The sequence below is a fragment of the Molothrus ater genome, chromosome 1 (genome assembly GCF_012460135.2).
Source record: "Molothrus ater isolate BHLD 08-10-18 breed brown headed cowbird chromosome 1, BPBGC_Mater_1.1, whole genome shotgun sequence".
NCBI classification, from domain to species: domain Eukaryota; kingdom Metazoa; phylum Chordata; class Aves; order Passeriformes; family Icteridae; genus Molothrus; species Molothrus ater.
This window is the reverse complement of record NC_050478.2, coordinates 37333930-37359516: the sequence shown is the minus strand read 5'-3', so window position 1 is coordinate 37359516 and position 25587 is coordinate 37333930. Positions and strand designations below refer to the sequence as shown.

Genomic DNA, 25587 nt, shown 5'->3' with positions numbered 1-25587 from the left:
GATAGTTTGGATGGTTTTTGTTTTTTTTTGCAATTGAATAGTTTCTTGGTTACAAAATTCTCACATGAGCTTTTATATTTGTTGTTAAAGTTTACTTTTCCTATATTTCTTTAAAACCTGCATGTTAACGTCACTGCATTCATTATTTTTCTTTAAATTATACTTTAATTATTTCATTAGCAATACAGGACGTATTGCATTTCTTGTTAGAAAGATTATACAGAAAGCAAAAACTAATATTTCTGCCACTTGTGCCACATGTAGAATAAATAAATGGGAAATGTGGATGGTATAATTTTTTACCTCTATATGCTTACATCCCCTTTCTGCACCCCAAAGCAGGAGAACAAATTAGGGTCTCAGCTGCTCTGAAAATGCATCTTTCACAGTAAATCTGTAGCTCTGTAGCAGTAAGAATTAAAAAAAAAAAAAAGAAAAAAAAAGAAAAAAGAACAGTCTATCAATAAGATGAAAAGAAAACAAAAGAAGGAATTGTTAAAACAGACAATAGACCTGGCACTGACTGTACTGTCTGGCAGGTTGTATTTTTGGAAAAGCCTTCAGATTACTGCAGAAAAAAGATATGGTTGAGAAAGCTTGTTAATACTCCTACAGTTTGATTACAGTCAAGTAAAGACTTACATAATAGAAACTAAAATAAAGGCTAACACCTTCCAAAGCAATAAAACTTGTATGCTTAACTTCAAGCAGCTCCAAAGTTTAAACAGGCTCATCAATATTTGCATGATTGGCCCTGGACTGGTATTCTGTTAGACTCCTCAATTCAAGGCTGTAGATGCAGTGAAGGAGTTGTGTTTTATTGTTAGCTTTATCTTTAAATAAAACTTCATACTAGTATTTTTGTAAGTTTGTATATCTAACTTCAGAGAGTGTCTTGAAAAGAGTAGAGGGGGACAATGAAGTGGATATTTCAGAATATTCTCCAGTTAAATTTATTACTGCCAATTGCCTATTTGTACATATTCCCAAAGTTGGCCAGGTGTTTTGTTAGCACTCACAGCACAAATGAGTGGATGAGTGCTAGCAAGTGCTTTCCTGAGGATTGCAGTATATCCATGGAGAATTTTTAAGAAAATTGCTTGAATTCTTTGAATTAGCATGACATAAAAAGAAACACAGTAATAGAAATCCAATATCAGTTTTGGACAATGATGGAATGAACACTGAGCATAGTGTGATTAGCAATGGACTCTGCCTCTGAACACTTACTATCTATGCAGTGCTGGACTATATATACAGTATATGTGTATAAAATGTATGTATATATTTATTATCACAATCATGTTATTATTTGCTGCATCATTGAATGTTTTCAGTGATGTGGTAAACAATAACATGGTTATAATAATATAATGTAATTTATGTCTTGGGTATCAAATCTATTTTCAGCATAACTGTATTTGCACTTATGTAGGCAGGTTTTGTAGCTCTGGTTTTACTGGGTGGAAGTATAGATGATTAAAAAGAAAAATATGCAGATATTTTTGATATAAAAAGCTTTGGCTGAATTTGTACATAAATTTTTGTTTTTATATGCTTTCATATCTTTGAGCAGAGTTGTTGGCCTAGATGACCTTTCAGAGGTCCTTTCCAAGCTCTGCTATTCTACTGCTCTGTTATGTTTAAAAAAAAAGTTGCATTAAAAACAATACCAGCTCAAAATTAAGAACACACACTTGTATCAATGTAAAATGCCAGTTTGATACACAGCTTGCACAGATTATAGACAGTTTTCTCAAAGACCACCCTACATTTAGTTTTACACATTTCAGTGTATCCTGAGCTTATAAGGACTCTGCAAGTCTCGTAGAAACGTCACCACATAAGCCACTCTGACATGAACATTAGATATGAGGATAGCCTGTGCCCTCAGAACTAATGTTTTTATAGAAGACATTGTGGTACTATCATTTTCTTCATTAATTAGTCCTACATTAGCCAGAATAATAAAAGGACAAGTTATTGTAAAAGAGCTTCTAAATTTAAGGTCCCCAATGAATCAGTGCTTTATCAACACAAAATAAAAGGAATAATAACATAAAAAACATTAAAATGAATCCACTTTCCAAATTGATGTAATTTAAAGTTTAGCTATATTAGGATTAATTCTATTTTCCGTTTTTCACAGTGTAGAGACAAAGATAATATTAATATTGTAAAAGTAATATTATCATGTTCCCTAAGGCACTCTGAGACATATTGGAAAAAAGTTATCCCCTAGCATGCCTGTCTAATTAAAATAGAAATATGGTTAGATTTCAAGGCAATACTCTGAAAGCCAGGAGCTTTTCCTGTCTAAAATTCTGTTTGACACAGTGTTTTATACCCTCCTCATACAACAATCTAGAAACATCAATAAGCTGCTTTGCTAGCCTGGATTTTTTTCAATGTGTTACCCTCGGGTAAAGCTTTATAATCTGATGCAGAATGTAATAATCCCAGGAAGTGAAATGAATGGGACTGGAGAGTGCTCAAAAAGAATCAAAAGCTAAAATTAGAAGTAAAATTCATCACTTATTTAAACATGTTCATTCTAGTTAATATAAAATTCTTTTGTATTTGTCAAGAAAGTGTTAAGGTCTACTTGTGAAAATCTTTTAATAAATAATGCAAAGCTTTTAATTAATAATATAAAGCTCATAATTCCTGTCTCTTAATCCATTCACAAAAGTAAAAGAGTTGGAATTTGGGGATGAGTCACATATACCTTACATAGTCCCAGACTAATGTAAATAGGTTAATTTACTCCTGTCCTCTTTGTCCTTTTCCATATCTTCTGTGATTCACCTTACAGTGAATAAGCCACTTGTTTTAGGTGTAAAATGGGAAAGACTTCTAAAAATCCAGAAACAAATGAAAAAAATATTAATGGAAAAGATTTCATAACTGCTCAAATAAGTTGTGATGGGATGAATCTTCTAACTGGAAAATGACCACAAATCAGCAGAATAAATTACTAGAGACAAAACCAGACAGTGTAGGTGTCTGTGTCCTTATTTTCAAAAACATTAGAATGACTGAAGGCTACAGAAATGAAAGAGGAGATTATTAGTGAAAAAAGATTCTTCGGGTAAAGATATTAGGAAAGAAAATAAAAAGGCTAACCAAGTCTATCTTTTTTGAATTACATGTTTCCTTGTTGCCTTATTTCGCAGCAGCATACCATATTGAAGAATATATTAGAAACACAGCAGTGAGGTGATTGTCTTGAGAGATACTGGGGGGAAGAGATGGCTCAGAGGCACCACACACCAGGCTCACCAGTAACTGCTAGAAAAAAAGCTTTATGAGCTACCAGACTAGAAAAAAAGGCATCAGACTGGCCTACACTATAGCTTCAGGTCAGCTTTGCTCCCACAGTAAATGAGAAAGTTAATTGTCAGGGTGAGGGTCTGGAGGAAGGACTAACTGTAACCCTGCACAGGGAGGAGGCTATTACGGCAGATTTCCTTGTTTGAAACTAGCATCCAACTTAATAGCCAAAGATCCACCAAAACATAATGTCATGAAAACAAGTAGGAGACCTGTGGAATAACTTACAGAGAGCTACTGGTCAGAGCTCATTCCCAAAGTATATTGCATCCATTTAATAATAAAAATGAAGTGTAGAACAGGTGAATGAACTGCTTTGATTTTGTTTGTTTTTTGCCAGTGCTCACACCCATGTACAGCTGCATGACTTGTTCCATAGGAATAAAGAAGCTGAGCTCATTGTGTGAGTGCTGCCTTGTTCAGCAATAGAGTAACTTCTTTTTTTTTTTGTGAAGAGGAAGAGAGAGAGGGAAGAAGGAAAAAAATCCAGTTTGTCCCAGAAGTATAAATGAAAAATCTGAGTAGCTTGTAAGATGTGAGAGCCCTGAGTTATATTTGACGGCAACCCTAATTGGAGAGTAGTCCACGCACAGAGGCAGGTAAGAGACCTACTCCAATGAACATAACAGGAATCAAAGTTAATTATATGTTACCAGTTTTAAAATTTAGTTTTTGACAGTATGAGGAGCACCTTCATTCCTACACTATAATCACTGAGAAGTTGAGAAGTTTATAGACTCCACTTCATATCAAGAGGAGTAACTTCATACACTTACACAAGAGGTGTAAAGGAAAAATTAATATATGGTGTCTTTTGGGCAGAAGCAGTGGCTGTTCAGCCATCAGTCACTTAGGGCTTCTACCAGAACAACTAGAGCAAAGGGAACCGTGTGCATGTGGAGGAAAGAGAAAGACGATAAACAGTTGGTTCACAGCTTAAAAATTATTTTAGTTGTTTGTTGGGTTTTGCATTTTGAATAATCATACAGATAAAATACTAGACTTCCATTACTTTAGGTGATTTATTCAATTTTATATTCTATTTGTTGTAATAATTGCATAAAAACACAAAACCTGACAATGATTGGTCTCTTATTCCGCAAGATTTATACTTACTGACAATAAACACCAGCGAGTTACACCTGCAATAATAATACATGATCCTCCACCAGACAAGCTACTGACAAAGATGGGTGCTTAATATGCTCTAATCATATTTAAAAACTAGAAGTTTTCCTCAAATTTATCCAGCCCTACTGTTAAAAACGAACTGATTGACTTTTTTAAAGTAAACCACTTCATTTTACATAGCTGCTGGGTGGTGTGAAAAAACCATCTCCTCTATTAAAAAGTTGTTTGGAATTATTTGGGAAATGTTCTGTGAAAATTACTTATTATTAAAAATATTTTGCAGCTTGTGATTGTCCTACACGTGTGCAGGAAGAACCGGGATCTAGGCTGGAGTAGAGGAATAGTGATTAAGTATGGCAGTGCAGTAAGAGCTGATTTGGGAATTTATTTTTTCAATGCATGACTTTTATTATAAACATGCAGGTAATGCCCAAGAAATAAGTTGGTTTGTTTTTTGTTTGGGGTTTTTTTTTTTTTTTTACTTTGGAAGTTAAACACATCAATAAGTGTGGCATTCACATTCTTTGAACAGAGAGACATAATTCCCTTTCAGGGGTTTTTCCTGGAGAAGCACAGAGACAAGAAGAGAAAAACAATTCTTATCTCTACTTGCTGCTCCTGTTGCTTTTGCACATGTGGAATGTGTTAGGAAGATTGTTTACCTGAAGTTATTTGTCAGCTGGATTCTGCTCGGGATTATCTTTTTCCTTGGCCAATTGGAAAAAGCTGTGTCCTGACTGTCGGGAGACAGTCACGAGTTTTCTTTAGTATTCTTTGTAGTATAGTCATAGTATGGTATAATGCAATATAATATAGATTAATTAAGCAATTGTTCAGCCTTCTGAATCAATGGTGTCAGATGCCAATCATTCCCTGCGTTGGGGGCACCCTGCTTGTCGATAAATAAGTAATTATGTGACTGTTTCTGTCAGGTTTTCTTATCTCATAAAACTTGCCAAAGTTAAAAAAACTTTAAAAAAATTTTTTTTTAATGTTTATAGAGTAGCAGATATGATAAGTTGTTTGCTTCTTTAAAGTGAAATACTATTTTCTATGCGGACAGTGCATTAAAAAAATCTGAAATTTCTCACTACTTTCAATGCTGATTCATAATAGATAATGAAATATATAATAGAAATTGTTGTTGCTAGATTGGAAAATAGCATTCAAAAATTCAGATTACCTATAGTAGAAATCTAGATCTAGAAAATGCATGACTAAAAAGGCAAGAATGAATTCCTGTCAAATATGTAATCTACTAGCTGAAAACCAAACAGTGGCAAGGCAGGATTTAATCTCAATTTTGTGCTTGCATTCAAAATATTTTTTGCTATTTATTTTCTGACTTCAAGGGCAATGCCAACAGTTAGAAGAAAGAAAGATAAAAGTCTTCAAATAAGCAGCTAAAATGACATGGAGAAGAATTACTCATATACTTTTAAAATACTTAAGGCTTAGCTGGAATGAACCAGAAACCTCATATTTTAGATTAGAATTTGTAGACATTTTTCTTCTCAAGCTGTGCCCTCTATTGTAAGCTCCAGAGCTTAGAGCTGCTTTCACCTTTACAAACAATTGATTTGGTCAGTTGTCAGATTTTCCAATAGAAAATGAGGCGCATCTCTTGGAATTTCTTAGATATTGCTAATAATGACTTGAGCTTTATTATATTAAAAATTCCTCACAACTCAGTCATTAAAATTTAATAAATTCTAAACACCAGCCTATTCAAAGGACAAGAATTAATCCCTATTTGTAAGATAATGCTTTCCAGAGGGAAGATGGGTGCAGATTCTTTGTTTTATTGCTTCTTGGTTGCTAGATTGCCTTTTAAAATGTATTTGTCTATTTATTTATTTTATTATCAAGGAGCCTGGCTACAGTGCACTAAGACTCCATGTTCCCTACTGGAGAAGGAATCTACCACATTTTCGTGAAACCTTGTCCTTATGTTTCATTTACACTGCGATGCACTGACACAATCAACCCTTCCTTGTGTTTCACAAACGGAGTGTTTTCATTTTAGAGAACAGCTTCCTCTTTGGGGAGAGTGGAAGGAAAAGCTTTTCTAGGAGCCAGAACACTACTTTTAAGCCTACAAAAGGAAAAGTAGATTCTTTTTAGTTGCAAGGCCTATCTACAAACAGAGATTTTTAGCTCTTCAGGACTGTAACTTTTTGAAAATGACTCACATCAATACAGCCTTAGTGAGACAAAGATTGTGCCTGCATGTGCCTTGTCTCCTCTGGGACTGAATTATAGCATGATGGTATAGGTGTTAAGGAGGCTTCTTGTTCCTTTTATGAGTGTGACTCTAACGAGCCTTTTTTTTTTAATATGAAAAATGTTGTCTACATTGTAAATTCTTTTGCGTGTATATAAGAAATAATCAGAAACAATAAACTCTCCCGAAGCCTAAAAAGATATTGTCCAAACATTGACTTATTCTGAGTTCTTCATAGAATATTGATAGGATAATCAGAATTATGAACAGCTGCTGCTACTCTCTAAATGCATCAAATAACGCATTTTCAGGGATGGTGGATAACAAAATAATTTCAAGTTTCTGCCATATTAATGTATGGGTATAGATGTACCCACATACCTTTTAAGAACCTTCTTCTGAGTGCTCAGTTTTATCAAATCAGATATGGGATACTCTCACTGCCTAATACATACGAAATCTGTAATTCATAGTGAAAAATTATACAGATAGGGTGAGGCATGTGTCAAAATCTGTGTCACTCAGCTAACTATTCCTTACTATGACAACATAGTCACAAACCTAGATAAATTGGTTGAAATGGTTGAATTGTTTTAATGTCAACTCCAGCTACCAGAAAAATTAGTATTTTTTAACTGTCCCTAATATTTTAATACATTTAAAACCACAGTTATTGGTTTACTGATCAAAAGGGAGCAAGGAAAGCAAGGGACAGAATACACAAAATCAACAAAAAGTCTCTTCTCTTAGTTCATATCTTGCTGTGATGAAAATGTATAAAAAGATGGCAAAGTAGCACTGCCAGAGTGGCTGAACACACATTAATGGTTTTAATGATGAATCACTTAGTAATTCCTGGTTTAAGAGTTATCATGAGGAACCATTCAAATGCTCTCTGATTTTACATCTGTTTCTCTACCTTTTTCTCATTAGAGCTTGAAATAGTTGTCTGCTCCTATACTCAAAATCTGGACTTTCCTCCCAAGATTGCTAAACAGCTCTTTCAATCGGTCTCTAACCGGACAGCTACAGCTTCTACTTGTTACTGGGAGAGCTGGTTGCATCTCCTCATTTTACTGGAAAGAGACACAACTGTAGAAGTCCTCGAGCCTTTTCCACAGTCGTACCTTACTCAGAGTTTAGTGCCGGTGAACCACATCTTTGTATATCCTCTTAGACTTGCAAATGAACGAAGAAAACAAATTTAAAATATTTTCTTTTTGTGTTTGTGTAGGTAGAGAAGATATGTAATCTTCCAAGTATCCAAATTTGATACTTCAAGAGAAGGACACTACAGATGACTTCTGACCCCTTTTTTTGTCCATGTTCTTCTAATTAAGTTCAAATCATCGATTCAATTTTAATCAGAGCAATGAGGAAAGGGGATAGTGAACAACCAGGAAAAAAATTCTTATTCATTCTCAGGTTTTTAATGCTGGCTTACAGTTTTTATAAATCTTCAACCTACAGTAGATATTGTGGACTTTGACTGAAAATGCAATAACATTTTAGGTCAAGACTGAAAGCTCACAAGTCATAGTGAGAAAATTCATGTTATTTCACCCTGCAGTTCACCTGACCCTATATACTGCTGGTGATTCATTTTAAGTATTAAATTCACATTCAGCTACAGATTTACAGTCATTTAAAGCATCCAAGAAAAAAAGACTGAGAAACAGACTTATTCAAATGAGGAGATTTACTGTTTAACTATGGAAAAGATCTTCAAACCCAAAAAGCCCATAAAGAAATCACAGATATTCTCAAAAGTAAAATCTCCCTATATTAGGGAGAGGGAATTCAGATACAGTGGCCTAGATGACAAGCTCTCCCATAACACCATTCCTAAGTCCTGTATTAAAAAAAAACAACAAAAAGAAGCAAGAAGCCATATTAACACACCCACAAACTTATATCTGAAAACTTCTTACTTTTCTCTGAGAGTAACCGTCATATAATTCCAATTTTTTCTGTTTGCAAGGATATTCCAGCTGAAGCAAAGACAGGATATTTTCCTGCTGAAGCAAAGTGAGTGGTTGACCAGGAACACGTGCTACTGACATAGATATCTGTCCTCAATTTTTTAACCCTGTTTTTGTGGTAGTACAATTTTTGGCTGCCTTATTTATGCTGTTTATCCTTACTGGTAAGTAAAACAGTTGGAATAGAAATGAGATGTTCCATTGCAAGAGAAATAGAAGCTGAGGGGATAGTTAAGCAGAGGATGAGGCAAAAGTGACAATCATAATCTGTCATGGATTCTGTTTGTCTGCCTGTGACACTGGATGCTAGTCCATGTCAGGATATTTTTTCCTTTAATTTTAAGGTAACAGATCATACCATGAAAATATGGCATAGATCAAAAATGCTCTAAAAATTTTCTACTTTAAAGCAGAAAAGTTACTTGGATGTGTCCCACATTACTTTAAATCCCTCATAGAGCCTGAGAAACACTCACCTTCAAGGCTGTGGTAGGCTTGCTCTCAGCAGAGAGTCTCTACATCACCCAGCTGACTTTAATTGGGAAGAGTTGTCCCTGAATTTATAAAACCTGAATGCAGCTGAGAGCGTGACCCCCAGATTTGTCACCATACAGAAAAGCATGAAGCAACACATTGAGGGGATCCATCAAGTTCCATGACAAAACTGTAGTGGGGAATGAAATAATCTTCAAACCCTATCTTTGCATGGAGTTTTACTCCTTTTCAGATCAAACATTCCTCCCTGAGGGAAAAGTATTAAACAAACTGATCGCCAGGCTCTCAGAACAGCTGTGTAGTCCCAGCTGCTGTTTTCAGCAGCAGGAAGTTTGGAGACATTTCAAGAGACAAACAAATGAGATACCCTGGTTATTTTCCTCTCCAGAAGTACACACTTATATATGGGCTCCTTTCTGCTGCAGTGGTTTAATAGAGTGTTGCTGTGGAAACACTGGCACCAAAGTGAACCTAATAGGAAGCTATGTAGAAAAATCAGAACATATATCAAACTCATTGGGGTTTTGCACTGAAAAGTACTTTGGTGCACTCTTCCTTAGCATTATATTTGTCCCCTGTTTTGAGAGTGTCCTAGTGAAAATTCATGTTTTTCCAATGTTACTTCTCTCTGTGTTAGAAGAACAAAACAGAACAAACACCTGAACTGTTAAACACCAAATTGAAAGTTTAGCTATAATTGTCTTTGAGCATTCATGTGATAAAGTCAGAAAAAGAGAGATGTCATAAAAGCTTTTCACTATTAAAATCTGAATATACATATTTTCTCTATAATGATGAAAGTAATCATATAATCAGTGAAAGTACTTTGGTGAGTCTGTACTGAAGCCTTTCAGGAGTGCTTTATCTGGAATTTCTTCTTGTTTTGTATTTGCTTGGGGTTTTTGTTTGTTTTGCCTTTTTTTTTTCCAAAATAAAGTACTCGTTTAAGCGGAAAAAGCACATTTTAATTGCAGTGTATGAGAAACAACTGTTTTTCATTTTCAGTATGTGTGATATTCTTTACTAAAAGTGATAACCAATGATGTATGAAATAAGTGTTCATTAGGCTGGCACATGAGCTTCTAGAAAAGGTATGGCTAAAACCCTTTATTTGGACACATAGCTTACATAACTATGACTTATTTTTAGACATAAACAAAAAATATTAAAAAACCAAAGAACTTTATCTCATGGATGATGTTATGGAAAATGAGAAGCAGTGAGGTTGTCAGATATTTATGATCTGACCAACTGATAAAAATTAATGTAGGTAATATCTGAATTATCAAACAAATGGAATCAGCGGTTCCTTTAACACAATTTACATATTATGTCTTTACTGTGGCAAAATTATAAGAAATTACTGAGGTATGTGAAACACCTGAAAGATTACAATAACTGCAGAGACCTTTAAAGATACTTACATCACTTTCATGGCCTTCTCTTAGATTGTAAGTGAGATCATGCTGGATGTCTTCAACAAACTTGTGAGCATACTCTGGGTACAGGTCGAGCACTTCAAAGAGACCTTTGAGTATAATACATTGGAGGTCACAGTATGTCAGAGCTTTAACATCTGCGTTTGTTTTAATAACTTGATCCCTAATGGATAGGTTTGCTCCAATTAAATCTCCTTTACCTGAAAGAGAATACAAAGATAATTATCTTCAAAGCATAAATTCTTTACTTTTTTGAATCATAAAGCTGTTTAATATAATTGCTATACCTGAACCTGAAATCCCATTATTATTAATGCCTTGTTTAATTAATATTATGTTAAAGGATCATAGACTAATTTTTTTTCCTCTTTTTGCAGGTGTAAACTTATACACAATTAATTGGAGGTACAAAAACTAATTTCCAGACAGGTTACTGGCTGATTTAAGGGAGCAATAAATTAAATATATATAAAATGAAGATTTACACCAGTGACTAATAACAGGTGCAATTATTTTTCAAAACAGATGTTGTCAGGTGTTTTTGTGAGTGTCTTAAAATGTGCAGGTGTTAAGGTAGCATTTTAACATTTCTCAGTCAAGAAGAAAAAATTGCTTAATAAAGAATTCTTGCACCTTTTTTTTTTTTTTTTCATTTATGGGCAAGACTGCCTTAGAACACTGGCTGTATTCAAAACCTAAATTGACCATATGTTGAGAAGAACAAATATTTTATAGTTAAAATATTCCATAAATATCTGATCTGAGGTATAAATTCCAAAGTGCAGTCATTGAACCAGAGGTTTTCCCCAAAAGTTAAAGCAGATGGTCTTCGTTAAAGACTTGGACAGTGTGATGGAGTGCATTCTCAGCAAGTCATGGACGATACCAGACTGGGGGAATTGGTTGATGATACTGAAGGACAAAGTTGCCATTTAGGAGGACCTCAATGAAAGATAAAATGGCTGCTAGGAATGAATCATGAAGTTCAACAAAACCAAATGCCAAGTCCTCTACCTGGGATGAAAACCCTCCCTAGAGTAGTATGGACTGGGAACTGACCAGCTGGGCAGCAGCTCTGCAGGAAAGCCCTGGGGGTCCTTGTGGACAAGCTGAACATGAGCCAACAATGCGTCCTTGCAGCAAAGGAGTTCAAGGACCTCCTGTGCAGCATTGGCAAGAGTGGAGCCAGCAAGTCCCAGGAAATGACTATTTTCCTCTGTATTTGTCATGCCTCATCTGGAGCACTGTGTCCAGTTTTGGACTTCCCAGTAGAAGACATAATATTGACATATTAGAGTGAGTCAAAAAGAAGCTATGAAGAATCAGGGACTAAGGAATATAATTTATGAGAAAAGGCTGAAAAACCAGGCTATTGCTCCATCTTACAAAGAAAAGGCAAAGGAAGGATATTATTGCTCTCTTCAAGAGCCCAGCAGAAAACTGTAGAGAAAACAGTTAAACTTCTCTTCAGAGTGCACAGGGCAACAAGATGTACTGGGCACAGGGTATAATAAATTAAATTCTCATTATAGATCAGGAAATGAAAGTCAGGAAACGGTGGAATAGCCAACCCAAAGAGGCTGTGGAATTGTGAGCATCCTTGGAGATGTTCAAAACTTGCCTGGACATAGTCGATACGACTGAGATAAATTTGCCCTGCTTTAAGCAGGTGTAAGCTGGGTAGCTTCAGAATATCTGAAGATCCTTTCAACCTTACATCATTCTGTGATGAATAAATAATAATTTAAGACTGTCACATTGGAAAATCCACCCACCATGTGATTCCAACTGTGTATTACACAGGAAATGGTCAGCTTGCAAAGTTAAACTAATCAGTTAACCATCCTTGAACTTTCTTAAATAGGATAGTTTCACACTATAATATATCATTTTTAGTACCTTAAAATATTTTTTTTTCTTATTTATGTGGAGCTTGAACAACTTTCTCAACGGTACATGTCATAAACTCAAGGTCCCTACCTTGAGGGATTTTCTCTTATGATAGGAATATACATATATTAATGTACTTTGGTGTCTCTTAGAAATCTCAGTTAGTATAAATGAGAACTAGAATGAGATTAGGTCAGTCTGGGAAAGAGAAATTTGATGGGTAAGGATACCATCTGTCTTTGCTCAACACAACATGTATTGCTACATAATAAAATACAGCAGAAAGCAAAGCAGTTATACACTTTTACATTTTACTGTAAATATCAACAATTCTTTAGATTTCTTCCATTCTATTAAGCAAAGGGCTGTCAGTGTTAATTTATTGCTTGTTGTTTGGATATTTTGTATTGATGGACAAGGGAAAGAATTTTTCAAATATACCAAAACTGATCCTTAAACATCTTAATTAGAAACTTTTTAGATATATGAACAGTATTAGTATCCATACTTCATAAACATTTTGAAAAAATGTTAAATTTTTATTGGATTGTAGTTAAAATGTTGAAGTAATTTCAGGCTTAAAGATACTAAAATTGGTCTGCTAGTGCTAATATATGTTTATTTTTCAAATGAAAATCATGCAGCAAAGGCTGTAGGTAGTAACCTGAAGTTTCATGTAGAATTAATGAAGTGATTAACTGATTCTACCTTGAATGTCAACATTTGTTACATAACAGAATAATTTCAGCTATTCTTAGTAGCTCTTTACTTTTTTCTTTAATTGGATAATAAGCTTATATATACATGTTTCTCACAGACACATCTGTTTTTCGATAAATCAGGGACATGTAGTCAAAGTTATAAATGTTCTCATTATGGATATTTTTCAAATACCTTATGCCCAATATTTTCCACAAATCAAAGATATATGCTCAAACAGTACATAACTCATATTAAAACATATTTTATCATAAAATATATCCTAACCATCATTATTAGAGATAAAATAATAGTCTCTAGAGGAGGCAAAGATGTATTTAATGAGAGCATTTCACTGAGTTGTTGCTGCACTGCTTGTTAGTGAGAATGGTTCAGTAAACAAAACCTAATCCACTAGAATTAGAATCAGGACAGAATTCTAAAATATTTTGGGGACTGCAAGTAACTCAGCATTGTTAGGGAAAAAAACTGCTGTCTTGAATTTACATGACATCAGCAACACAATTACCCATAGGGACCTATATGTTTGATGCATTCACCTTCTGCTGGTGTTAATTAGGTTTAAATGACGAAGCTCCCATTCACTGTAACAAAAGATTATTTTTCTGTTATGTTTATGTTTTTTGCATTATGATTTCATTAACTTCTCTCAGAAATCCTCTAATCTCTTTCTTGTTGTTTTGATTGTCACCATTACACAATGATGCTTTAATTAACACTTTCAGAAGTGCCTGAAGATAGAATCCTTAAAGAAATATCAGAGTTCCAATGGAACTACCTCTTGAACTCTTGCTGACTTTTAGCTTTCTTATTTTAAGTCATATTTTATACCTCTGATCTATGTGATCCAATGAAATCAAGAGATTCTTAAACTTCCTAAAAACAAACAAGAGATGGAGTGATGTGGTCTGTCAATCTAACGGAATCAAAGAGTTCTGAAACAAATAGGACCTGTATCACATTTATATATTCTAAAAAAGACCAATGAAATTCATTTTAGTAAAATTAAGGAAATTCAATTACAGAAGACCAGAAGCTTCCATTATCAATGGTCTAGCGTAATCCCACAAAACAGGAAGGAAAGCAAAAACGGAAATGTTCTTTTTAACTCTGTTTTATAAGAATATTAAAAGTTATTAGAAAGAAGACATTTAAGTCTAAACAGATATTAAAATCATAATAAAATAGTTTTATTCTTTTAGAGTGAAATTTTATACTTTATTTTGCCAAAGAACTTCATAAACATTAACTGAGACAGGTCTAATCATTCTTTAGCTGAAGATAAAGAGAATTTCTTCAGTAGGACTTAGATTGAGGCAAATCACAGAAATTATAGGTAGAGATGCTTAAACCTCAATGAGTAAAAACAGTCATCTTGCAAACAGCAACTAAAAATTTATTAGAGTAGAATTTCTGGCCTTTCTCAGTTCCAATATACTCAGATAACTGCATACAGCATCAGTTAGCATAAAGTAGCTTGGGGGAGCAGAGCCAACAATGCTTGTTTTTCACCACATGGCTTTTCTGCAAGGGGTGTTCATAAACAAGTGCCAAAGAATGAAAAAGTAGGCTCTTATTTCTTTCTTTGACTTGGGAGCATTAGTGGGAGCATTGCCTGGACACTAATTTTCATGAAAGATTTAGGCACTGATAATCAATGTTCTTTGAGCTGTCAATACCACCACCAAATATAGCAGAAAGCAGCAAGCTGTGTCAAAAGCTTGCAAGTACCTGTTTATATGAAAAGAAGAGAGAATAAGTATAAGGAAATCAGAAGTGAAATACTGCACAGCTAACAATCTGGCAATGGAAGGCTCTTTAGGTCAAAATATAAGGAAGTTCAAACTAAAAACAAAAGAAAAAATAGGAGTGTACATAGTATAGGTATTGCAGATTAAAACTAAACAAATTCTTTCTCATCAGACAATTAGGACACACTTAACCACCAGTTAGTAGTGAAGGTTCTCCTGCACTGGGGGACAATTCTTACTCTGAGTCTACGATTGTCAACGTACCAAGGATTGCCAGCACAGTGCTGTCCTTCAGGACTTCCATGGAACCTGAGCACACAAAGTAGATCGCTTGCAGGGCATCTCCCTGCCGTAGGAGGTATTCCCCAGGAGCACAGAAGGAGGTTTTGATGTGCAGAGACAGAGACCTGAGGCAACCACGACTGGCACACTCGAAAAGGGAAAGCTGCAAAATCTCCTTGTTCAAGTGCATGGTGATGTCTGAACGCAGCTCGTCTGGGAAGTCTTTTAAAAGCTGTCCAAAAGAAGAAAAAACAAAGATGAAAAAGAGAAAATTTGTAAAATTATTTGTTTCCACTTTTGCAGAAGTGGCCTGATTTAGTGGTGTGGCACTGTTATACTGTTGCAAATACTTCCCTCTGATTTTTATTATCCCCTTGATGAGATGTGGTATTTTAAGAAATTTTAACACGACAAATTCCAGGAAAAACATGATTAAATAAGTGCCTTTTTACTATTAAAAAAAAATATCCCCAAAAGCCTCACCAAAAAAACCCCAAAAAAACTCAGGAAAAAGGTCAGCAATACTGTTTGTACAAATTCTCTCTAATGCACTATTTAATTTCATCCAAGTTCTTCTCTCTGATAGAACACAGTAGGCTGCTCAGGTACACCATTGTACACAGTGACATAGGCAATGAAAACAGAGAATTCTATAAAATTCATCAATATGCAATATTCCTTCTTCTATAGTAAAACCACTGCAACAGGAATAACTAATAAAAACCCCTGCCTTAAATGTGTTTTTTTTTCTTGTTGTTATTTTTATTTTTTAATAATGTAAATGGACACTGAAGGAGGGGTGGGAAAGGAATGGAGACAAGTTGCACATTCAATGGAAGAACCTATGGAAACTAAAAGACCATGAGGTCTCACTTTTTCCTTCCAAGCTGCAAATCCACAAATACAGAGGTTTTTTTGTAGTTTGAGGGGATGTGGCATCTGAACAGTGCAATCAGTCAATGCTTGACCAGGTGGGCTCAGACAAGGTGCTTTATCCATAGGAGGGAAATAATGAAAAGACTGATGGTCTCTCCAGGAGCTGTGGTTGTAGTACAGCAGTCACTCACTTTCAGTGTGACTAAGGTACAGAAAGTACAAAAGCTGAAGATCATTAACCACATCTAGGAAAGCTTTGACATCTAAGTAATTTTTGTACCTTTGTAAATCTTACTAAGCTCCTTCTGTTGCTAAGATGCTGTTGAAAATCCCATTCTATGTGCTGTGCACAGCACAAAAAGAATTTATCAGGAAAAGAATGTTCCAAACCCCAAATCTTTCTGCTTATTTCCACATTATCTTTAGAGACCACTGAGTTTTATAACACAGATAACAAGAAACCTAAAGGGAGTGCTCCATTCAAATAACACTCCAGCAGAGAGAAGCCATTATTTCTCCTGCAGTACAGTAACACATAACCTGGATAAGTAATTTAAAACAAGCAAGCACAGACACCACCAGAAATCTGTCTCTTGATTTCACTCTCAAGTTACACTGTGCAATATTTAAAAAGGTAGCGATATAAATAATATAAAAATTCAGCCTAAATAATTTGTTTACAGTATTGGAATAAATAAGATGAAGGAGGAAGGAAAGGGCATCCAAGCCCTTCCTTGAAAAAGGACCTAAAATCCCCATGTAGATATTTTGTTTACTGAAAGATAGAAATGCTCATTATAGCATTTCTGCTGGCATCATCTAAAAGGTTTCTGATGAATGCCTCTTCAGCATCTGAGAATCACAGAGGACTGAATTTTTCTACATTATTTGATGTTTTAAACCTGTTTTTTCAATTGTGTATCCTCTTCCTGGGATAATCGAGGTTTATTTTTAGGCATGATTTTCTTTGCTATGTAACTTCACACAAAACACAGCATTACAAAAGAAAAATTACTCCCATCCTTGCCTCATAGTCATACTTCATAGTCAGAACAATTAAATACAAATACCCCCTAGTTTGGTTACCTCATTGGAATCAATTCCATTATTGACAGACCACGTGGTTTGGAAATATTCAAGCATCCTTTGCTTTAGCTGCTGTGGCAGGTGATGGACCCGTATAAAGTCCTTCAAATCCTTGGTTCTTGTGTGATAAAGGGACCACCTGGAGTACATCCTCTGAATTATGGCAGTCACATTGCCAAACACCAAGGCATGCATCAGAGCTAGGAAGCATAGAAATGACATGCAATGTGGAGTGATTTGTTGATCAATAAAACTTAACAAAGAACATAAACAGCATCTTCACAGAGTGAAAATTTCCTGATCTAGAGATATAGCAAAGCTTTTGAATATAAAACTCCTTGAGTAATGGTATATTAATACTGTGATATTAATATGATTATTCATTTCTGGTGTTTGAGACGCTACAAGTCACTGTCATGGGACAGGGTAGAACAACTTATTCTATCTAGTCAGGGTATCTAACAAAAGAATTAAATCAAATTAAGTCCATAGTCTAAGAGAAAAGGAAAACAGAGCACAGAATCATAGAATCATAAAATGATTTATGTTGGAAAGCACTTTAAAGATCGTTTAGTTCCAATCACCCTGCCATGGGCAGGGATGCCTTTCACTAGACCAGGTTGCTCAAAGCCTCATCCAACCCAGCCTTGGACAAAGCCAGGGATGGGGCATCCACAACTTCCCTGAGCAGCATCTTCCTGAGCCTCACCACCCTCATAGTAAAGAATTTCTCCCAATATCTAATCTAAACCTACTCTCGGTTTGAACAGTTCCCACTTGTGCTGTCACTACAGGCCTTTGCAAAAAGCACAAGAAAGAACACAAGTAGGTAGGTATGCTCAGAAAATAATGAAATACTAGTAATCAGTATGGAAACTAGACTCAAATGGTCAGTTGGAAACTACACAGAATGTAATTGATTTCAGAGAACGCAATCACTAATGGAGACCATGTGTAGAGGAATGAGGGTGTAAATAACATTTAAGAATGTATCGTATTCTGGGTGCAATATTTTAAAAACTCAGAAAACAACCCCATTGTAAAGCAGAAATTCAGGCTAAAAGAAATATTCAAAGAGACAGCCTGATTTTCTTATGCTGTTTGACAGGATCAGTTGTGGTTAAAATCGTACTGACATCCTGGAGTTTGTCTGCAATTAGTGATTGGCTTGGGAATAAAAAGACCAGAAAAAAAAAAGAAGAAATATTTACAAATATAGGTCATCTGTGTTTGTCTGTGCAGAAACGGGTTTGTTGGAAAAACCATGGCAAAATTGTCTGTCATGTGATATTGATCTGATGTATAGAACATACACATCTACAAATTGTTGATTTAAAAAATTACTAAAAATCTTGATTATTTCTCTAAAGAGACATCTGTCTTTATGGTGCTTGAAAGAAAGCAGACAGACTTCTCAGAATGACTAAGGAATTGGTTTATAAATGAGACAAGTTGTTGACCTTGTATATCACTTTACAGAAGTTCAATGTGAGTGAGAAGAGACAAGGGAGAACAGGAAGAGGAAAGGATGCACTTTTAAATAGTAGAAATAGAAAATTCTGTAGTTTGGAGTGTTAGAAAACTTTTACAGACTGAGAAAAATGCAAAGGAGCTAGTAACAATATCTGTGTCCTTATTGTGAAGGGAGTGCAGAAAATAGATGAAGAAATGCAGTGTAGAAATAGCAGAGAAAAAAAAGGATTATGGATGTAGTAAGAATAGTAAGCCTAACTGGAAATTTATTTCTAAAAATATCTATTTCAACCAGGTGTTGCTCATGATGGTGCAGTGAATTGCTAAGTCATTAATGTCAGAAGCTAGAGCAACAGAATGTGAGGGACTGGTATAATATTAGATACAGGATATTGTATTAGAAATATGACAGCTAGGTCTGAAACAATTCAGCCAGACACAGATAAACAGGTTAAAGAAATAGTGCAACCTCTTTAAGGATGCAATAATCAATTTAAAAAGGGGGTGGGATAAAGCGTTAGGTGGTGTATGAATGCAAATCTAAGACTCACATGCGATGTAAGTCCCTCATAAGACTCCCAGGTTAGGAGCTGGACAGTGGAGAGATCTCAGTGATGTTATTATAGGCACAAATATCATCTAGAATTTTATTATTGTGGTAGAATCTGTCTTTGCCTATATACATTGGAAGGCAGCTGCTTCTTATAATGACAAGCTATTCTTGGCTGTGACAGGCATTAGAATTCTTTATCAAATAATCATACACTTACCCTACTTTCTGTAACAAAACCTATTACACCTCTGTCTAAACCCAAGTAGGACAAGTTCAAAACTTCTAGGAACTATATTTCAAGCAGTGGCCTTTATTTTAATAGGTACTTTAAATCACAGTTTGCTTAGGGAACAGAGGAACACCTCTGATCCCATAGAGGACTGGAGCTACTAGAATGGGCCTCCAACCTCTTAAATACAAAAATACACATTATTTGCTGAAAGAACAGGGAGAGTATAAGACAGAATATGGTGTGATCACCTGCTGGAGGGCAGATCTGATCAATAATTTAGATGCTGGGTGTCCTAGGAATTCTGGTTACATTTTAATAAGTAAATTTCCTTTCCAACTTCAAGAAGACTTACTGTATTGAACAAGATCTTTTATCTTCAGAATATGACTTGTTAAAAATTTAAATTTCAAATTTATGCAAAATAAAAATTTATGTGAAGAGGCCAGTAAATACAAAAAAAGGTATTCTTTATGCAATTTATTTGTTAAGTTTACACTTTTTTTTCTGTCTTCAACTTTTTCAAGGTTTAAGTAAATTTAGTTCATTTTTTTTCAGTTTTTAGTGTCATGCATTAAAGAGATACAGCAAAAACTACTGATAAACTAACTCACCTTATCCATTACACCTGAAATTTCATTAACTAATGGCTTGGTCAAAAAGTCTGAAAACTGACATCAATTTTTCTTAGAACATCACTTTAGGAATTTTAAAATTAAATATCAGCCAAAAATATACACTAAAATAGGTTTTAAGAAATGATAAAGCATAATGTCCCTAAGCATACAGATTAGCACCTTAGTCCTAACAGAGTTTTCTAAGGCATGCTCACCAATCTTCACAATATCATTCTACCTATTTCATGTTTCCTTGAGTTTCCTCAAAAGTATCTAAAACATAATTCCTCAAGAAAATAGCTGCAGATCAGCCTGCTCTGCTTTTTTTACCTGGAAATATCTTGTTCACTGGACCCTTGCAGATATAAATCCATTTTCCCACCTGCTTGCCTTTAAGTAACTGGACCTTTCAGTCATCAGTTCCCTCTTACTCCACTCACCTAACTAGTTCTTCCCAATTTATTAAATATACAAGCATATTACCAGAAATAAAGGTGAAATTTTGTTATAACTGGGCTAAATAAATGTATAGGATACTTCTATATTCTACTTTATTGTATTTATGAAAGCTCTGCCATATTAAAGTGAATTAAATATTCATCACTGCCTTATACAGAAGATCTCTTGATTTCTTGATAGAAATGAAAACTCCTTCCTTCATTACAACACATTTTATGTAGTGAAAGCCCCAAAGAACAGAGACCACAGTGTATTTTAAAACTATAATTATATGCAACCACCAAAAGAAATTCATAAACTGCTCGTAGTTTTTTGACATTGTGAAAACCAAAATGATTTCATTCTTGGATGATTCATTATATTATTGCCTCTCATTTTCAGGACTAAGGAAAAGGAAAACAATTAATTGAAAAATTATTTTACCACTTAATGCTGCAGATATATAGCTTACAGGTTATTTGTTGTGTTCTCTGACTTTCAAGTGTCAAATTTCCAATTTCTTGTTGCCAGAAGAATTTATTGTGCAAAGCTGACACCCAGGGCTTTACTGACTAGCCCTGGAGAAACACCTACTAGTATTTCCAGAACAGCTAAGCCAGCAGAAAGAAAAAGGGAGGACAGAGTACTCTAGCAGTGACTTGCTTTTACCCTTCATCACCAGTGTGACATCTTTGAGTTGTATAATGTACACATCATGAAATAGCACATCAGATTTTTTGTGGGAGGAAGATGAATGTATAGACAAAGCTTCTGGTACTTTCTCTAAAGGACTTGGCTTACAAAACTCTGCTTATTGCACCCAGGTGCCTCAGCAGAAGGAAAGGGACCACGAATGAGCACGTGGCTTACTCCAACATGTAGAACCAGGTAATCAGCATAAATAAAAATGTTACAAAGAGCTCCAAATACGACAAAAAAATTGCATTCTGATTCAATTCTGAATCAAATGTTTATCAATGATAATTGAACAGTAGTTTTAAAATTTTTTATGCTAAGGCTCACCAAACAGTCTTCTGGCTCTGTCCTGTCTCTCCTGGTCTGGTCCTTCAGATGAGGATACACACCAGCTCACAGACACTGTCCTGTGGGCTGCACACCTGCCCTCATCACCATTCCCAGGGCTGCTGTGGGGATGGAGCTGCAGCTGGTGTGCACATCATACCTGGCTGTCTGGAAAAGTGTCTGCCACAAGTGACTGGAATCCTCAACACTTGGCTGGGCCACTTCCTCTGTTAATAATGTGAACTTGTATTTCAGTGGGCAACATCATCTTTCATCACGATAAGTGAACAAAAGGTTAGAAATATATCTGCCTGAGAGAGTTTATCTAGTGTAAACCAAAGTTGTTTCCTTCTTTTGCCATTTTGAATTAATTTTATTAAGCTTTCCACTGCGTTTGTTTGTAGTTTCTTTAAAGGAACTTAGCAAAATTTCAGCTGTCATTTGACTTTTTCCAACTCCTTGAAAAGGTTTTAAATGGCATTTAATTGTACCTACCCCCAATCAGCATTGTGCAAATGGAGAAGATCTTTTCAGCATCAGTATTGGCTGAAACATTTCCAAAGCCAACACTGGTGAGGCTGCTGAGAGTGAAATACAGGGCAGCTATATAGGCACTTCTGATTGAGGGGCCTCCAAGTGTATTATTCTCATAATAGGGAGATTCAATTCGTTTTCCTAGCTCATGAAGCCAACCTGCAAATCAAAGCATAAAAAGAGTTACTTTTTTAGTAATACTGACACCACCATGAAAACTTTACATTATACTAAAAAAACAGTTCTAGAAACCCCCACAAATCTACTTAAAAAACATTACATTCCTCACTCCAAGAATAAAAAGACCATTAAAATGTGGGAATTTATGCAGCACATTAAGTATTGTGTTTCTGGGATATTTATTTTTATGTGCAATTTTTTTGATAAGAATTGTATTTCTGCATTGAAAACAAGTGGTTTTGAATTGCATATTACAGGTCTAATTATATAATTTATAAAATCCATTAAGTCACTAAAAAAAACCCAACATCTTCACCTAATAACACTGCAGCAACAATGCAACATCATTTGATTCTTTCCATTAATTAATGCTTGGAAAGCTTTTTGACATTCTAAGACTAAATCATTATAATAGTAATTACATATTCAGAGCTTTTCACATGTTTCTTTTTACAGTAGAAAAGACTCAAAGAACTAAACATAACTTACAAACCAGAATTAATTTTCAAAACATGCTTCAGTAAGTATTTTCTAAATTGTTCATTAAATCTTTCCTTTCATTTTGATAAACGGGTCTATGTGTGCCAGAGAAAGCAGAATTAGCTACTGCCTCCAATATTTGAAAAAAACCAACAAAACAACCCCAAAGCAAAAATGCAGGAAAAAATATCCAGCTGGAAAACACAACCTGAATGAATTGCATAAACACAATGCTTCGCAAAAATCAAGACTGGGGAAAAAAGAAGGACAAAAATCTATTTGTGTGCCCAGTTTTGCCTGTTAAACAGCTTGCTTGGGAGATTGGGAATCTTCCTTGGGTATACAGGAAGAACTGCCAAAACAAAATAATCCTGACAGAGTTTTATTTTTAGAAAAGTTCTTTGGGGGTCCCCCTTTGTTAGATGGGACCTGACAGACTGAATCACCTCCTAAATATTATTCTCTCTCCACTTCAGTCAGCATCCGTTAATTCAGTCAGAATCCACGGATTCATGCATTCAATTAATCCAAATATGAACTGGGGGAAATCCCTTTGCACAGAATGTCTGTAAAAGCAGGGGGTAGATTTAGAGTATCTGTCCCCAGCACTTCCAATTAAGTTGGGAAAAAAGTCTGTAGGAATTTAGCACCTAGAGAAGACAATGAAAGCAATCTGCATTGTCATACAATGGCAGTACTGAGTAGGATGTTTAACCTTGCCGACAGACAGGAAAACATATGAAAATCTCCTTGATTTTGCCTGGATAGATAGTATTGATCAAGTGGGCCTATTTTATATTTATGGCTCCCAAATATTTAAAATGAAAATAGAGCAAAATGGGAAAAAGAAAAAAAGAAGCCTAGATGAGTCAATACCTGTACTCTGTGCACTACTGTTTTTCTGAGATTACACTACATTTCCCCAACAGTAGCATGGTCCTTTGTATGGCAGATTGAATTCCTATATTTCTATAGTAGGGAATGTAACCACAAACATTAAGGAGCACAGAATAAAAACCTAAGAAAATCTCTGGCAGAGAGAGGACAAAGTTAAAAAAGTCTATCTAAGCCTAACGTAAAGTAATACAATCATAAAGTCCAAGATCAGCTCAAGTTTGTTTCAGTTGCAAAACTGAAACAAATAAGTTATTTTAAAGAACTGTAACTGATATGCCTCTTAGGAGAAAATCTCCTGCCTCAGAGTGTTCTAAAATCCACTGATTCTCAGCCTGTGTATTTCCATTTTGCTCACTTTTCATGCATTTCCAGGGCCATCCAGGAAAGGTGGATGACTGCATTCTTTAACTGAGAGATATACGTGAATTGGTTTCTCCTTTACTACTCACTTTATGTTCAAGGTTTTCATCCAACCCTATTGAAACATTATTGCTCCTAAAAGATTCATACTACTAGTAAAAGTGAGGTACAAAGATATGTATCTATATTGTGTCAATCAGTAGAAGTCTATAATATTTCTACAAAAATTCTACTACCAAAATGCCAATATAATAATTTTACAATTTCTAGCAAACACTTCTGGCCAAGATACCAGTATTTGAGATGAGCTTAGTATCCAGTGTCTAGTTCTGTGGTATAACTGAAGGTCAGACAAATCATCCCCTTAGTAGGTTATATGGCTTATACTGAGCTAAAACAGCAGTAGTTAGCAATGATTAGCATTTCTTAATGATTGCTAAAATAATGCCCACAATGTAAAGAAAAGCTATAAAGTAAATGTATTTAGAGATTTAGACTTGGAATAGAAAATGTATTTCTGAAAGGGAAAACCGCAAACATATATTTCTCTGACTTGTAGATAAGACCATGTTTACAGCTTCTCATTTCTATTTTGGCTGGCAGAGATTATCCTAATCAGGAACTTCTGAAAAAATTAGATAAAGTGGTGTTCCAGACAAAGTATATAAAATGCTGCAATACCTTCCAGATCAACTGTACTTCTATATTTGTTGATAGCACTGCATTTTATTTTTTTTTTCAGTTTCAGGGTAGAGGCAAGATACAGTTGGGTGTAAATACTTTCATCAGCCAATGGAAATAGTCATGAGGTAGCACCACTGACTAATGTATTTTCCTCTTCAGTTCCTGTAAGTAACAGCTCTCAGCAGATTCTCTGGCAAGCTTGAGTAATTAATTTCTGCCCTCAGGGAAGAAGAGAAAAATAAATATACCTTGTAGTCAGAGGGAGCTTCCTAGAATCTAGCATTATGAATCGTGTCTAGTTCAGAACTAGCATTGTCTAGGCACAGCTCTCTGACTTTGAAAACATTTTAAAGCACCAATTAGCATAATTAAGAGGAAGGCTTTTCAAAGGGAAAAAGAGCACTTAAGTAATCAGGTCCCATTGGAAAAGTCAATAGGAATTGGATACCCAGCTCCATTAGGCTACTTTGAAAATTGCTGTAAGAATCTGTATTGAGTTTCATTTACTTTTATCTGGGAAGTGCTCAAGTATCAGCAGAAGCCTAAAAAAAGCTTTTAAACCTCCATAGATGACATACTTTTTAACTGGATGTAAATCACATTATTTCATTTACTAGACATCCAGAAAATCAGTCCTTCTCCTGGCTTGGTGCTTTCTCTGCCTTGGCTATGTACAATACTCCCTATAATTTGGAGCTTCATTCTATACTACTACTTAGGTTTTCCTTTTATGCCAGACACTTAACATACCAAAATACTGTCTGGTACTTCAAAAACTTAGAAATTAGTTGCATTTTCTAATGCATTAATTAACTACAGCACTAATACCCCAGGTCTCTGGTTTATTCTGCACTACAGTGTCAAGAAGAGTAAAAATGGATAAGGAGTGCCTCTGAGAGCATCCCTGAAT

The 25587-nt window shown here is 35.1% G+C and overlaps 1 protein-coding gene across 1 annotated transcript in view; it reads right to left on the bottom strand.

Annotated features, from left to right (window-relative positions):
* Nucleotides 1-25587, bottom strand: part of KCNH8 (potassium voltage-gated channel subfamily H member 8) — a 176956-nt gene that overhangs the window by 24032 nt on the left and 127337 nt on the right. The window contains exons 8-11 of the mRNA XM_036379185.2: nucleotides 22038-22235; nucleotides 17210-17409; nucleotides 15230-15479; nucleotides 10590-10804 (exon numbers count right to left, since the gene is read on the bottom strand). Of these exons, the coding sequence (XP_036235078.1) occupies nucleotides 10590-10804; nucleotides 15230-15479; nucleotides 17210-17409; nucleotides 22038-22235 (863 nt within the window). The remainder of the gene's footprint in view (nucleotides 1-10589; nucleotides 10805-15229; nucleotides 15480-17209; nucleotides 17410-22037; nucleotides 22236-25587) is intronic.